The sequence below is a fragment of the Oncorhynchus kisutch genome, linkage group LG27 (genome assembly GCF_002021735.2).
Source record: "Oncorhynchus kisutch isolate 150728-3 linkage group LG27, Okis_V2, whole genome shotgun sequence".
In the NCBI taxonomy this organism is placed as follows: Eukaryota; Metazoa; Chordata; class Actinopteri; order Salmoniformes; family Salmonidae; genus Oncorhynchus; species Oncorhynchus kisutch.
The window spans coordinates 8,114,731-8,131,423 of NC_034200.2; the positions used below are offsets into that span (position 1 = coordinate 8,114,731).

The 16,693-nt window shown below is 43.3% G+C and overlaps 1 protein-coding gene across 2 annotated transcripts in view; it reads right to left on the reverse strand.

Annotated features, from left to right (window-relative positions):
• Positions 1-1,241: 1,241 nt before the first annotated feature.
• Positions 1,242-16,693, reverse strand: part of LOC109901017 (fizzy-related protein homolog) — a 30,625-nt gene continuing 15,173 nt past the window's right edge. The window contains exons 3-13 of one of the 2 annotated variants that reach the window (XM_031806775.1): positions 15,918-16,043; positions 15,736-15,799; positions 15,506-15,636; positions 15,261-15,343; positions 14,911-15,094; positions 11,881-11,946; positions 9,974-10,076; positions 9,549-9,733; positions 8,976-9,209; positions 3,068-3,265; positions 1,242-2,876 (exon numbers count right to left, since the gene is read on the reverse strand). In XM_031806775.1, the coding sequence (XP_031662635.1) occupies positions 2,835-2,876; positions 3,068-3,265; positions 8,976-9,209; positions 9,549-9,733; positions 9,974-10,076; positions 11,881-11,946; positions 14,911-15,094; positions 15,261-15,343; positions 15,506-15,636; positions 15,736-15,799; positions 15,918-16,043 (1,416 nt within the window). In that variant the 3' untranslated portion in view covers positions 1,242-2,834. Of the gene's footprint in view, positions 2,877-3,067; positions 3,266-8,975; positions 9,210-9,548; positions 9,734-9,973; positions 10,077-11,880; positions 11,947-14,910; positions 15,095-15,260; positions 15,344-15,505; positions 15,637-15,735; positions 15,800-15,917; positions 16,047-16,693 lie in introns of both variants that reach the window. The other variant, XM_020496987.2, reaches the window with a different exon arrangement.

The window sequence follows — 16,693 nt, forward strand, 5'->3', positions numbered from 1 at the left end:
TAAGCTGGAGCTGCTGTAGAGATGTAATGCTGTGCGTGTCCTGGTGTATCCCTACATCACAATAGAATATCTGTGTAATTTGCATGGGATTATGATCGGTCTGGAGGAAAAGTTTCTACAAGAAGATGGAAGACACAATCCATTATCTGTCTGGTGAGCACACCGCTTCGATCCTTCATTGTTTTGTGGTCCAATAGTCTTCAGTAGTTTCCATTTGTCTATCTGCTAACATCTGTGTTTGCAGAACTGAAGGGACTGGATAGGTGAAAACAACAGATTTGCAAACAAGCAACCAGGTTAGACAGGGAGGGGGCTTGGTAAGTTGTTTTTAGAATGGGCTTCTAGCCCCTCTCTCACCATGACCAGTGAAGGGTAAAGAGACACCTTATTGGCCTCTCCTTTCACTTCAGTGGTCATGAAGAAAAGGAAGCAATTCAATACTATTAAGAAGCAGCTGTGATATGGGCCCATATGGAACATTACCAGTTCCTGACCCTTTGGTTTTGTCAATATTGTTGAAAATCTTAACCGTTTGAAGGACTAGTTTAAGCAGAAGCTCCATATTTCTCACAATTCCTCAGTCCTTTCACATGTGAACACTGAAGGGGTGGGAGCTAGGGCACTAGCTCAAGAGGGCTCTGAACGGTCAGTGTGTGTGCAGGCACATTCAACCCATTCAACAAATCCACTTAATTTTTTTATGCAACCATTAGTTCAATCAAATAGCACTGGGCTGGAACAAAAGTTTGCACATACTGCAGCCTTCCAGAACTGGAGTTGTCCACCACTGGCCTGATCTTGGTGCGGAAATGGAACGGAGGTGTGGATGAAAGGCTGCTGCTGCTGTAGAAGAGAAGACTGGTGCCCTCTGGTGCTTCCTTTGTATTAGGACAGCTTTACAAGAGCCATCTCACACTCGACTTCAGTTTCTGGTACAATAACATGTGATGAAACCCACCAAAAAAACAGTGATGAAACCCACCAAAAAAACGGAACTACTGCTGCTCCATTTCACACATCCCTTTCAGTCCTGGCAGAATCTCTCGGTCTACATGCAGAATCTGCCCACGGCAGATTAACGGTATGATAGTCATCAACACATACTGCAGTTAAAGCTCTTTAGCAAGAATGATGTCTCTCTCAGGGGACTATTCAACACTACGCCAATCATACATGCTCTGCATTCCCTCTCCTACACACACACTTTATAATGCAAACCGATAATAGCATACACTCAAAAATAGTGATGTGATCACTTTATTTTTTTCTCAGTACAGAAATATTTTTTGACCTTCATAACATTCTTTATGCATTTCAATTTGGCAGCATTCTTTGTTTTGTTTCTGTGGCATAAAATAATAAGTACAAACGCTTAGCTAGGACTGGAGCTAGTATATACACTGTACAGGTCAGCATTCCATTTTTCAACTATCAGATAATAATCAACTCTCAGAATAATACACACATGCTGTGTGTACTGGACACTTTTACACAGCTCAAATAAATAGCACTCAAGGTCACTCAAAACCCACATCCAAACTGAGAAAATGAAAAAAGGTACCACTACAAGAATCAAACAAAGAAATGCTGAAAAAAAAAAGTACCCTGGATTAAATATCTTTACACCGCAGACAGACACACATAGCACAATGCAACCATCAAGGCCTTTTAAGAGACCATTAATGTTTTACCCTTTTCTTTAAAGCGCATTTCAGTTACTGCTACACCCAGGAAAAAAATTACATTTTTTATATTTTTCAGGTTTTATCCTGTATAAGTATAAATTCCAAAGTTTATGCCTAGTTTTTTACCTATATGTTCCCAAATACTACTTGCTCGTTATCAGACTGAGTGCAATGACATTTTCTTAGAACTCAAGACACCAAAAATGGTAATTTGTCTCTTTAAATGTAGGTTAACCTACATATATCCATGCAAGTGATTACGGAGTACTGATACTTTGGTTAAAAAAAATTTAAAAGACAATTAACTGGCAAAACAACACAATTTTACAGAGAAAAACTGTAAGTGATTCTATGTAGTATTTGGCCACTGCTCAAATTTCAAAATGACAACTGCAGATTTGTTTTCTAATTTAAAAAATGTAAGATTGCCACCATTATTGACACGCATCACACAATTAACTTAAAACGTCTTTTTTTTAAACCGTGTGAATAAATTAGAATGGTCTACAACATGTAAAAATGTTTACAAATAGGTACAGGACAGCTCACCCTGAAGTCAAAGCATGTCACACATTTTCATACCTGGTGAGGCAAAAAAATATTTGACATACTTTCATTTTAAGATGTAAACTATCCCTTTAAGGCAGGCACAAACAAAACATTCTGGCTCTTCGCTGAAGAGTCCGACACTCAACATTCACTCACACAGGAAACAGAACAAAGTCTGCTGTTGCACACTGGCGACGTTACGTGATAAACAATAAATAAAACATTTAAAAAAAGGACAAACTTCATATTTGGCAGGTATGCACAGTCTGTCTGTAAACAAAACAGAATCACTTGGGGAAGATAACAGCCCAGAATCCTCCTCTTCCAGGGAAAATCACCAATGGTACTATATGGGGGTGTGGCCTTGTAATGTCACACTGGTTGTGATGGGTGTTGTGAGGATAGGATTTATTCCACTGGAATATTGACTCCCATCTATCGGCTTGATGACCTGGCCTTGGGTATTTGAAAGGACCATAGGCTACCAGAGGCCGAGGAGGACATAAGGGGGGCAGAGAAAGGGGAGTTGTTTTTTTAGAATGAAATCCATTGTGCTGGTTCACCCCCTTGTTCCCTTGTTGGACACAAGCTTCCCTCTGGCTACCGGATCCTGGTAAACAGGTTCAGAACAGATACGGACTCCTGCAGAGGAAGAGAGCAGGGGTCAGTTCTCTAACACACTAGAATCTTCTATACCAGTGTTTCCCAAATGAGACACTGGTTTTGCTTATTGGGTTGGTATTGGTAACAAAATCATTTAAAAACAGGTAGACTTTAAGTGGGGCACAGGCAGCACAAAATCAATGTCGCCAGTCAATGAGGTGTGGGGTTACCTTGGTGGACCTCATCTTGCTGAAGACGTTCCAGAAGCGTAGGGTCTCGTCTCCGGCACCTGTCACAATGGCCTCTCCGTCAGGGGACATGGCCAGGTAGAGCACTCTGTAGGAGTGGCCTGTGAGTTTCGCCACCTGTGTGAGGGAGGGGTACTTCCACACCAAGATCTGGTTCTGGGAGTAACCGTGTGTGCTCACCTGGAAGTAAAAATAGTTACAAATGCTTAAAGGGGATAATCCACCCAATTTTGTGAAAGACTATGTTCAGTAAAACATTTTTCTCCCCCATGATTTAACTTCTAAGTGGTCGGTCTGAAATAAAGAAATCATGTAGGAATTAGTCATAGCTACATGGTTCTCGTTACTGGAGATCGGGTTATAGCCCATCACATTTCCTAATGACCTGGGTCTGGATTCACAAAACATTAAGGAAAGAAAAGTAAGAAGTTTAAGGAAAAATATAAGTTCCTAAGATAGTTCATTCTTAGGAACTTCGTAAATACCTTGTGGGCGGCAGGGTAGCCTAGTGGTTAGAGCGTTGGACTAGTAACCGGAAGGTGACAAGGTCTGTCGTTCTGCCCCTGAACAAGGCAACCCACTGTTCCTAGGCCATCATTGAAAATAAGAATTTGTTCTTAACTGACTTGCCTAGTTAAATAATGGTAAAATAAAAAAATTAAAATTAGTGACGTGCTTGAACCCAATAAACAAGCCTGTGACCGGGATGATTGGATTTGGCCCACTATAATAAAGTGTTGATATTTGTTTTTTGCTTTGAGTCTCGAAATGATTCTTTTTTTGTTGGCTTGGTAAGGTAAATTGTTAATATTCATCTAACCCTTGATGCACAAAAACAAACATTTTTTTCACACATTATAGCCATAAACGGATAACCAAGGAAAGCGCAATAAAATGTTCAGCAAACAAGAGTTTGAAGTGATGGTGGAAGAAATAGCAGGTTGCTATTGGGGAGGTTGCTGTTGGGGAGACTTAAGACTTGGGGTCACTGCAGAGACCAAAAAGATAGGATGGGCGAGAGTGGGCGAGTCGGTCTCTGCCGTCGGGGGTATGGCAAGTGATGCCACCGTAAAGTAAAATAAAATAGTGGTCCGACATCAAGTCGGCTGCTAAGAAGAAGGGAGCTGAGAGACCATTCATGGGGACCAGCTGGAGAAGGTGTTGTCCATGATAAGAGAGATGGTGGTAGAGGGACTGCACAACCGGTAAGTTAGCTATCATAAACTCACCCCATTCCGTACAAATGTGCGCAACCGCGACATTCAAACGAGGCTACAAAGAAAACTAATGGGACTGTAATTGAGACTGTTGTTGACTTCAAAATCTGGGGTGTGAACTATGTTTCTATTCAACGGTTGATTGACATGGTAATGGCTCCAGTATTGTATTTCTCCAGTATTGGAGAAAAGTTGAAAAAAATTGACCCTCCGTTACATTATGACGTGTCATGCCGTAACGAAGGGCACGCATAAAGCTACTATTTCTGTCTTACAATCTCTCTCCACCAGGTTTAGCACTTCTCTCATCGTTTAAAAACAAGAAATGGACAGTGACGGGGGTATATTTTGCGATCACAACTCTCAAAAAAACGGTTTACTTCAAATTACCTTCAAATAGGTATGTAATGACACATTATACAAACTCTTTAGTGTTTTATTTACATTTTAGAGGCGATAAGGTGGACAGATCGAGTGAAAAAAAAGCTATTTTCCCACACATCATCTCTCCTTCTTACTATCATGCATTAGTTTCGCTTCCTCACCCGCCATTTTTAAAAAGACCCGACAGGGCTCATTGCCTGCTTGAATTATGCAGAAATGGGCAGCGTTTAGGTCATGTAATTTATTTCGTTTGAAAGGGGAAAAAGTGTGCTTTACAATGGTGTTGATCTGGAAGTATTACGTTTTTGGTGCGCTAATTGTACGGACCAAGGCGATGTGCAAAAGTGAGTGAGTTTACGTTAGCTAACGCATAACGACATTATAGCCAACATTGCTAACGTTAGCCAAGTTCTTCTTTGCCATTTGACGAGCTAACGCTAGCTTTTTAACACTTCTATAATATGGTAATATATTGTTAATTACTAGCTAGCTAGATAACTAATTAAACAAGCTTCATCTTTCTTTCTGAATGTAAATGTCCGGTAGCCAACTGTGTCTGTGACGCAAGAACATTTTAATTAATGGTTCCAACAGTATCCATTCGTCACAAGACACGCATTTAGCTGTCCTAAAGTTAAGTACATTTCCAAGAAGAAATCCTAGAACATTATTTTCAAGTATCCCATTGAACTTTTTTGGGGGAAATAAACATAGGAAAAATTTTTCTAACATTTCCAATAACTTTGAGGTTACGGAAATAAAAGGCAGTTAAGAAATGTCAAATTGTGGGTTTTATACACGACTTCAGCTGCAACAAATTTCCACAATGAATTTCATGTTGAAACTAACCTTGTTTTAACAAAATAGTGTTATTTAACACTTAATCATAGGCATTAGTGGATTGTGGTGTATTGGGGGGAGTGGGTACTAAGCGAACATATGGAATTGTTTTAACCTCTACGGGATCGGTCTCCCTAAACCAGGACGGTTGTTGCTAACATGCGCTAATGTGACTAGAATGACTTCCATTCAGTAATCTTGCTCTGATTTGTCATCCTGAGGGTCCCAGAGAAAAAAATATAGCATAGTTGTGTTTGATAAAATCCATTATTATGTTCAAATGTAGGAACTGGGGTCTACAGTTTGACCCCACTGCTGTCTCTGGCTCCACACCCACCCCGCCCAGCCATCTAGATGTGTAAAAGTATATAAGCTAATGATCCATCATGTATGACATTCTTGGGACTATGTTAATTTAGTTTTTTAATGTCATAGCATTTTTGTATGTTCTCTATAGTTATGTACATGAAAATGTATAAATTCGGCACATTTGGGCAAACTCCTGGCAGATTTGACACAAAATATTGTGCAGTAATGTAGATCTTCACAGGATCCAAATTACACCGACTCCTATCTGAAAGTATAGCCTTGGTCTTGCATTTCAAAGTTGATGAAAAAGCATGTTTTTTGTTTGTATTATCTTTTACCAGATCTAATGTGTTATTCTCCTACATTCATTTCACATTTCCACAAATGTCAAAGTGTTTCAATTGAAATGGTATCAAGAATATGCATATCCTTGCTTCAGGTCCTGAACTATAGGCAGTTTGAGTTGGGTATGGCATTTTAGGAGAAAATTGGGGGGGGGGGGGGGGGGGGGGCTCAGACCCTTTAAAATGGTCATACCAAGGATAATCTAGCAATTAGATTTTTACATTTTAACAGCCTTTAAGAATCCCCAAAAATGCTTTAAAAAATATTTGACAAATTATTGAACTTGGCCTTACTGCTATTAGCATTGAATAACAAATAAAAAAATGTCTGCCCGATATCTAAGATATATAACAAAGATCAGGAAACTGTTTGACACATTTAATACCTATGGAAGTAGTTTAGGTACTAAAATACTTCCACAAAATGTGGAAAAAGTCAACGGATCTGAATACTTTCCCAAGGCACTGTATATGGGTTACAGCCTTATTCTAAAATTAATCAAAATGTGTGTGTCCTTCAATATACACACAATACACCATGACAAAGCAAAAACGGGTTTAGAAACTTTTGCTAATATATATATATATATATATATATATAAAAAAACTGAAATATCACATTTACATAAGTATTCAGACCCTTTACACACTACTTTGTTGAAGCACCTTTGGCAGCAATTACATCCTCGAGTCTTCTTGGGTATGACGCAACAAGCTTGGCACACCTGTATTCGGGGAGTTTCTCCTATTCTTCCCTGCAGATCCTCTCAAGCTTTTTTCGGGATGGAAAGGGGAGTGTTGCTGCACAGCTATTTTCAGGTCTCTCCAGAGATGTTCGATTGGGTTCAAGTCCAGGCTCTGGCTGGGCCAGTCTAGGACATTCAGAGACTTGTCCCTAAGCCACTCCTGCATTGTCTTGGTTGTGTGCTTAGGGTCGTTGTCCTGTTTGAAGGTGAACCTTATCCCCAGCCTGAGGTCCGGTGTGCAATGGAGCAGGTTTTCATCAAGGATCTCTCTCTATTCTCCCAGTCCCTGCCGCTTAATAACATCTCCACAGCAGGATGCTGCCACCATGCTTAACCTGGCAGCATCCCTACAGTGTTTTCCAGACGTGACGCTTGATATTCAGGCCAAAGAGTTCAATCTTGGTTTCATCAGACCAGAAAATCTTGTTTCTCAAGATCAAATCAAATTTTATTTGTCACATACACATGGTTAGCAGATGTTAATGCGAGTGTAGCGAGTGTAGATCGGAGAGTCCTTTAGGTGCCTTTTTGGCAAACTCCAAGCGGGCTGTCATGTGCCTTTTACTGAGGAGTGGCTTCCATCTGGTCATTCTACCATAAAGGCCTGATTGTTGGAGTGCTGCAGAGATGGGAGAACCTTCCAGAAGGACAACCATCCCCAGATTGCTCAGTTTGGCCAGCTGGCCAGCTCTAGGAAGTGTCTTGATGGTTCCAAACTTCTTCCATTTAAGAATGCTGGAGGCCACTGTGTTCTTGGGGACCTTCAATTGCTGCAGAAATTGTGCCTTTCTGTTTTACATCTTTAATAGAGTTGGAAAATTTTCGAAAAAACAGTTTTCGCTTTGTCATTATGGGGTATTGTGTGTAGATTGATGAGAGAAATAATACAATTTAGAATAAGGCTGTAACATAAAATGTGGAAAAAGGCAATGGGCCTGAATGCTTTCCAAAACTGTATAAAACTGTGCACTGTATACTATATATACAAAAGTATGTGGACACACCTTCAAATGAGTTGATTCAGCCATTTCTGCCACACCAGTTGCTGACAGGTTTATAAAATCGAGCACACAGCCATGCAATGTCCATAGACAAACCAATGGCAGTAAAATGGCCTTATTGAAGTGACTTTCAACTGGGAAGTCCGTGGGGCGACGCACATTGGCCTAGCGTCGTCCGGGTTAGTGTTTGGCCGGTAGGGATATCCTTGTCTCATCGCACACCAGCGACTCCTGTGGCGGGCCGGGCGCAGTGCACGCTAACTAAGGTCGCCAGGTGCACGGTGTTTCCTCCGACACATTGGTGCGGCTGGCTTCCGGGTTGGATGCGCGCTGTGTTCAGAAGCAGTGCGGCTTGGTTGGGTTGTGTTTCGGAGGACGCATGACTTTTGACCTTCGTCTCTCCCGAGCCCGTACGGGAGTTGTAGCGATGAGACAAGATAGTTCCATGAAATTGGGGAGAAAAGGGGGGTAAAATTCAACAAAAAAACAAACAAAAAAAATGACTATGAAATGTTAACTTTTTTAATATATATATATATATATATATTATATATATATATTTTTTTTTTGTTGAATTTTACCCCCTTTTTCTCCCCAATTTCGTGGAACTAACTCCCGTACGGGCTCGGGAGAGACGAAGGTCGAAAGTCATGTGTCCTCCGAAACACAACCCAACCAAGCCGCACTGCTTCTTAACACAGCGCGCATCGAACCCGGAAGCCAGCTGCACCACTGTGCACCTGGCGACCTTAGTTGTGCACTGCGCCCGGCCCACCACAGGAGTTGCTTTTGTGCGATGAGACAAGGATATACCTACCGGCCAAACCCTCCCTAACCCGGACGACGCTAGGCCAATTGTGCGTCGCCCCACAGACCTCCCGGTCATGGCTGGCTGCGACAGAGCCTGGGTGCGAACCCAGAGTCTCTGGTGGCACAGCTAGCGCTGCAGTGCCCTAGGCCACTGAGCAACCCGGGAGGCCCCATTTCATAGTCATTGTTGTTCAGGTTTCCCAAAGAATGAACTCAAAAAGCACCCACTAGCTACGTACCAGTTCATTGGTGTGTTTGGACCAGGCCAGGTTGCACACCTGGGATCCGGTGTCGGTGCACTGCAGGGGCTGGCCCGTTAAGGTGTTCCAGAAGCGGATACAGCGGTCGGCTGTGCCCCCTCCAGATGCCAGCAGGCCGTGCTGATGGGGGGACCAAGCAATGGCCTTCACCGCAGCCAGGTGCTCTGTGTACTGCTGCACCGGGAGAACACTGGAGTGGTTCCATACCAGTAGCTATGGGGAGGGGGAAGGATTGTTAGTTTAGGAAAATAATGCTATAGGATAAGGATAAAAGCAGTCGTGTAGTTAATCAAGAGAGGGTTTAACTATTGTGAGATGGGATAGGTCAGACTGCAGGTTTGTGTTTCTGTGTGTGTCTTGTAATTACACCGATACCAGTAGTTGGTGGTCTGTGCTGTGCAGGGCTGAGGTCAACTCCATTTAAAATTATAGTCAATTTAGAATATAAACCAAATTCTAAATTTTCCTAATTGAAAAACATTGGAGAATCAGAATTTCAATGTACTTCCTGATTTCAAATGGCATTGACTGGTGCCTTGTCTGTACATGTACCTTGTTGTCGTTTCCCCCCGAGGCCAACAGCTGATGGTCTGTGCTCCATTTGAGGCCGCAGACTTCCTGTCTGTGTCCCTGGAGACGGCGTTCTGACTGGAGGGGTGGGGCTCGGATATCCCTCTGCAGGATCACCCTATCACGACTGCCCGACGATAACTGGTCGGCATTCCACGCCAACGCACCTAGAGTGAAAGTTTGCAAATAAATGATATTCAAATCATACAAAACAGTTGAAATGCACTCAATTTTCATAGTTGTTTTGACTAAACGTTAAATATTTACATGAAGCCATAGCAATATAATTAATAGATATTGTATTCTGTATCAATCCATTTCTATGGTGCATCACTACTGCTCCTCTCTCTAAGGAGAAGCTGTCCTGTTCTCTCTAAGACGGGCAGCATCAGTCTACACCCACTCACCCACTCTGGCTGTGTGTCCCTCCAGTACAGACAGCTTCTTCCCTGCTGCCGCATCCCAGATCTGTACATAGCCCTTATGAGTCCCCACTGCTACCAGGTTCCCCTGAAACCACACACACACAAATACAATAACCAGACATGGTATCAGGGCAAATCCACCACACCCCCTGAAATCTCTAGAAACACATGACTACAACGGGATATAGGGTCGACTAAGGGGCAGAGCCATATATTTAGCCAACTTTCAGAATTGATTTCATTCAGTTATATAGCATTGTTTAGATATTACTCATGTAATGGTAATAGGGTGCAAACAATGGCTGCCATAGAATGTTGTAGTGTCCTGTACAGTGCATTCGGAAAGTATTGAGATCCCTTTACTTTTTCTGTTACGTTACAGCCTTATTCTAAAATGGATTAAAACAACTGTTTCCTCAATCTACACACAATATCCCATAAGGAAAAAATGAAAACAGGTTTAGACATTTTTGCAAATGTATTAAAAATAAAACAAATACCTTATCAACACAAGTATTCAGACCCTTTGCTATGAGACTCGAAATTGATCTCAGGTGCATCCTGTTTGCATTAATTATCCTTGAGATGTTTCTACAACTTGACTGGAGTCCCACAGTTGACAGTGCATGTCAGAGCAAAAACCTAGCCATGAGGTTGAAGGAATTGTCCGTAGAGCTCCGAGACAGGATTGTGTCGAGGCACACACAACAAATTTATGGCGTATTGAAGGCCCCCATGAACACAGTGGCCTCCATCATTCTTAAATGGAAGAAGTTTGGAACACCAAGACTCTTCCTAGAGCTGGCCGCCGGGTCAAACTGAGAAAATCGGGGGAGAAGAGACTTGGTCAGGTAGGTGACCAAGAACCCGATGGCCACTCTGACGGAGCTCCAGAGTTCCTCTGTGGAGATGGGAGAACATTCCAGAAGGACAACCATCTCTGCAGCACTCCATCAAGCAGGCCTTTATGGTAGTGTCCAGACGGAAGCCACTCCTCAGTAAAAGGCACATGGCAGGTCACTTGGAGTTGCCAAAAGGCACCTAAAGACTATCAGACCATGAGAAACAAGATTATCTGGTCTGAATGGCAAGTGTCACATCTGGAAGAAACCTGGCACCATGCCTACGGGTGGTTGCAGCGTCATGCTGTGGGGATATTTTACAGTGGCAGGGACTGGGAGACTAGTCAGGATCAAGGCAAAGATGAACAGAGCAAAGTACAGAGAGATCCTTGATGAAAACCTGATCATGGGTGCTTAGGACCTCAGCCTGGGGCGAAGGTTCACCTTCCAACAGGACAATGACCCTAAGCACACAGCCAAGACACTGCAGGACTGGCTTCGGGACAAGTCTCTGAATGTCCTTGAGTGACCCAGCCACAGCCCAGACTTGAACCCGATCTAACATCTCTAGAGAGACCTGAAATAGCTGTGCCGCAACGCTACTCATCCAACCTGACAGAGCTTGAGAGGATCTGCAGAGAAGAATGGGAGAAACTCCCCTAATAGAAGTGTGCCAAGCTTGTAGCGTCATACCAAAGAAGAATTGAGTCTGTAATCGCTGCCAAAGGCACTTCAACAAAGTGCTGAGTAAAGGGTGTGAATACTTATGCAAAATGTGATACTTAAATTATTATTTTTTTACTGATTTGCAAACATATATAAAAACCTGTCATTAAGGGGTATTATGTGTAGATTGATGAGGGAAAAAACTATTTAATCAATTTTTGAATATGGCTGTAACATAATAAAAAGGTCTGAATACTTTCTGAATGCACTGAAAATGCATCATAATGCAAAGTCTCAATGTCCCAACTCTATAAATACAGTACATGGCTCTGATAAGGGGTATACATGAGAACATATCGGAGGCAAAGTAGACAGACACACCCTCTCTGACCAGCCCACTGACGTGACAGAGTCCCCCTCCACTGACAGGTCACACAGACGCGTCACCTGGAGACCAAAAGACATAATTGATATATTGTCAATTACCAACTCATATCACATGAAAGAGCTTACAAAAGGCCTTTGAGATAAATGGAAACATCAAATAGTAGGCCGGTGAGAAGGTGGTCACTGATTTCAGTGTATCAAAGAGTAACTTTCATGATTTATTTTTATTGTTGCTGAAAACCAGATGTTCCGGCTTAGTTATAGTGAAACATGTCAATTCTGGTCTTTATTTTGACAGTTTGTTGCAAAAGTGACACATTATGGTCTTTTAATAGTAAATCTAGCCAGGATTTCATCATACATGTCAAGCACTGCAGTTTCAGCTCTGTCTGTCCGTGGCCTCTCTTCCACAGTACGCACTGTCACTGTGAGCGTTTCCATCTTGTCCAGCTGTGTCTAACATTTCACGTAAAACCTGTTTCATGTCTGCATTGAAGTAGCGGTCCTTGTACCTATCATCTAGCATGGTGGCAACACAGTAAAGAGACTCAGAGAATGCCACCAAATCGCTTGTTCACAGCCTCAAGTACTTTTGTAAGTTAACCCCACAGTCTGTGTTCGGCAGTTTTGTTGAGCAGGCGTTTCAATGACATGACAGAGGGTATCACGTCTGCTGCAGGCGCAATTGATCTTATTTCTTTAGTCCGTTGTTCAAATGGAGCTAGGAGTGTGTTCATGTTTCCAAGTTTCAAACATGTTCTCAAATGCCATTGAAATGGCAGCAGCGGTATGAGAACCAGCACATTCTTGAGCATGCAATAAATACGGCTTTCAAATCATATGTATTTATATAGCCCTTCGTACATCAGCTGATATCTCAAAGTGCTGTACAGAAACCCAGTCTAAAACCCCAAACAGCAGCAATGCAGGTGTTGAAGCACGTTGGCTAGGAAAAACTCCCTAGAAAGGTCAGTATGAAATCCTCGTTTACCAACGGTGCTGTCAGACTCCATGCTCATGGGGCTGACATCGCTGGTCCAAATGTCAGATGTGAAGCTAACAGCAGTGATGCTCATGGATGTGAATTTCAACAATACTGTGTAACTCTGGTAGGGCAACATCTGAAAAATAGTGTGTACCAGGGCTCGAACAATCAGAGAAAGCCAACATCATCCACAACAGAGGACGGTTGATTGTCAAGGGCAATGAATTCCATTATCTTGGCGTTAAAATGAAGTTCGCCTTTGAGTTGTCTCGCTGAAATGTTCTTACTCCTTCAAAGGACAGCTCGACTTGAACTTGTTTAGTTGTTGGAAGTGTCCGTTGAGAATTTCTCTGCTTTTGTTCTGTGTAGCGCTGTATTTTTCGTGGAGTCATTACGTCATCTACTTACGTTATATAGGTATGCACGTCAGCTTTGACATTGGATTTGGCGTCGGCGTTAAACTAGACATCAGGCCGATGTTGGGATTTTTAGCTAATATCGGCCGATTCCGAAATGCTCACCGATATATCGTGCATCCCTACAAGTAAGTGAAAGAAATAGGTTGATTATGTTTTCATATGGGTACATCTCTAATCTGAACTAAAATAACTATTGCCTCGTAGCACTCCTGTCATCATGATGTGCTTTGAGAGACTAGCCAAGAATCATATTACCTCCACCTTACCTGACACCCTTGACCCATTTCAATTTGTTTACCGCCCCATTAGATCCACAGACGATGCAATCGCACATTGCCCTATGCCATCTGGACAAGAGGTACACCTATGTAAGAATGCTGTTAATTGACTATAGCTCAACATTCAACACCATAGTACCCTCCAAGCTCATCATTAAGCTTGAGGCCCTGGGTCTGAAACCCGCCCTGTGCAACTGGGTCCTGGACTTCCTGACGGGTTGCTCCCAGGTGGTGAAGGTAGGAAAAAACACCACTTTGCTGATACTCAACACAAGGGGGCCCCACAAGGATGCATGCTCAGGCAACCCATGACTGCGTTGCCATGCACGCCTCCAACTCAAATCATAAAGTTTGCAGACGACAGCCGTAGTAGGCCTGATTACCAACGATGACGAGACAGCCTACAGGGAGGAGGTGAGGGCCCTGCGAGTGTGGTACAAGGAAAATAACCTCTCACCCAACGTCAACATGACAAAGGAGTTGATCGCGGACTTCAGGAAATAACAAAGGGAGCATCCCCCTATCCACATTGACAGGACCGCAGTGGAGAAGGTGGAAAGCTTCAAGTTCCTCAGCGTACACATCACTGACAAAATGAAATGGTCCACCCACACAGACAGTGTGGTGTAGGCAAAACAGAGCCTCTTCAACCTCAGGAGGCTGAAGAAATTTGACTTGGCACCGAAAACCCTGACAAACTTTTACAGATGCACAATTGAGAGCATCCTGTCGGGCTGCATCACCGCCTGGTCTGGAAACTGCACAGCAGGGCTCTCCAGAGCGTGCGGTCTGCCCAACGCATCACTGTGGGCAAACTACCTGCCCTCCAGGACACCTACAGCACCCGATATCACAGGACGGCAAAAAATATAATCAAGGACAACCACCACCCGAGCCACTACCTGTTCAACCTGCTATCATCCAGAAGGCGAGGTCAGTACAGGTGCATCAAAGCTGGGACTGAGAAACTGAAAAACAGCTTCTGTTGGCCATTGGAAAAAGAGCAACTGCGTAATAATGCAATACGGGATGGATTGAATTGAGCCCCTCATTTTCATTTTCTTCCCAGCACAATATGCAATAAATGGGAGTTTACATCTCAAAGATTATTTTTGCACCCCATAGATGTCAGGAATTCGCCACCTTACCACTGTGAGCCAACTGTCCAAAGCCCTATTTACTTGCGATGCGCATTCCTTTCATCAGATTAATATTCATGAGCAATTCCCCACACCCACATCTTCTCACCTGAATGCATTTTTTTTTTTTGAAGGGGTTGGGCAAAGGCTGAAATTTGGGTTGAGAGTTACCCTTTAACACACAATCACACACACACACACACCTGGCTGGTGCAGGCACTCCACAGGTAGACACAGGTTCCCAGGCCGACACTGAGGACATTGAGGGAGGACCAGTCCACCAGGTTGAGGTAGAAGTCATCCTGCAGCTCCGGAGCATCCAGCACCTTGAAGGGGATCTTAGAGATCTTACGTGTGGGTTTCCTAGGCGACCGTAACAGCTTCTGACTAGGAGGGAGACAAGGAGGGCTGGATTGCTCTTTCAATGTGAAACAGAAGACTCTTCTTCACCAAAAGTAATATCATTAGAATGGAATGAGAGGGAGAGGAGAAATAAAACATCACTGTTGGCCCTATAATATAAAATGTATGGGAAAGTGAAGGTGGTGGTTACCTGTTGCTGCTAACAGGAGACAGGGAGTATGGAGAGACTGTGTTGCCATCCTCAGGGAGAGACCGTTTGGCACAGACAGAATACTGTAAACCCACACAAGTGGCATATTGAGAATCAAAAAGTTAACATGTTGTAGTACGACTAACAAATATTAAAAGTGGCTAACTCCAGCATACAGCACACTAGTCCTGGTAGTTTGGAAAAAGACGCCATTGCCCCAGAATGTATAAGGGCCTACTACGGACACTAAAGAGGCTCCTCTTGGCAGGGGTTGAGGGCTGGAGGCGGCGATCCTCTGACTGGGGGTCCTGGACCTTCTCTATGCCTGCCCCCAGCAGCTCGTTCTTTAGCAGGGCAGAGTACGCCAGGCCGTCTGCTAAAGGAGAAATAGTGGAGGACAGAGGGGGTGAGCAGACATGCATGAGCAGCACAGATTAAGTGCGTAGGAGACTTTTAAAGGAGTCAAGAGGGTTACCTTTGCTAGTGTCTGTTGTGCCATCCTTTGTCTTCCTGTTCTGATTGTGGGACTTCTCATTCTCCTACACAACATCAACACAGTGATTACATATGCTGAAACCCAGAAAGTGATTACAATCAACACAGATGTAAAACGTTGGGCAGAAGACAAAATCCCAGGGTGCATTGCAGGGGACTCACGTTGATGCGGTGGAAGTTGACGCTCCAGTTGGCGCCGGCGCGGGAGGGAATGAAGCGGTCGCCATGTTTGCTTGGTGACGACAGAGGGGAGTTGGTGGGTGTCAGCGCTCGTACTGCATCTATGGCCTTCTTTACAGGGGGGGGAAGAGCGAAGGATAGTGTAAGATGGGGAAATCGTCAGAGGACACCATTTTTTAAGCCAATTTCCTGCAATTCTACACATTTCTCCAATGGAGCTGAGCTAAAATGTTTGCAGTTTTAAAGCTAGGGCACTATACACATATGTTTTATTTTGAGTAGATACCACAGACTTCCAGTCATTGCGCTAATGGTAGCAGCTCCCAAAAACTACCAACTTCCTTCATACTGGACAGACATACAAATTCACGACCTCATCTGCCTCTAGGGAAATAGATAGCCAAAATCCCTTTCAAACACGTTAGGAAAAAATCTAAAGAAACTTAGAATTTTGGGTGTAGTTATCCTTTAATGCAAGTGCATTTATTAATGTATTTGTATCGCCATTTAATCCACCGAAAAAAGGACCGGTATAAGATTAGGAGAAAACAGGCTTCAGGACAAATAATGAATAGGGTACTCTTTACATGACTATAAGCCCATCTTGGCTTGGCGCGCGATCACCCAACGCAACTACACTTGTCGGGGAGGACAGTGAATTACTGTGAACTAACTGTTACGGCTTCTACGTTGAGTGCTGCGTAGATAGAAGCTTGGCAGCTCAATAAAGTGCCAGAAATGCACACTGGACATATACT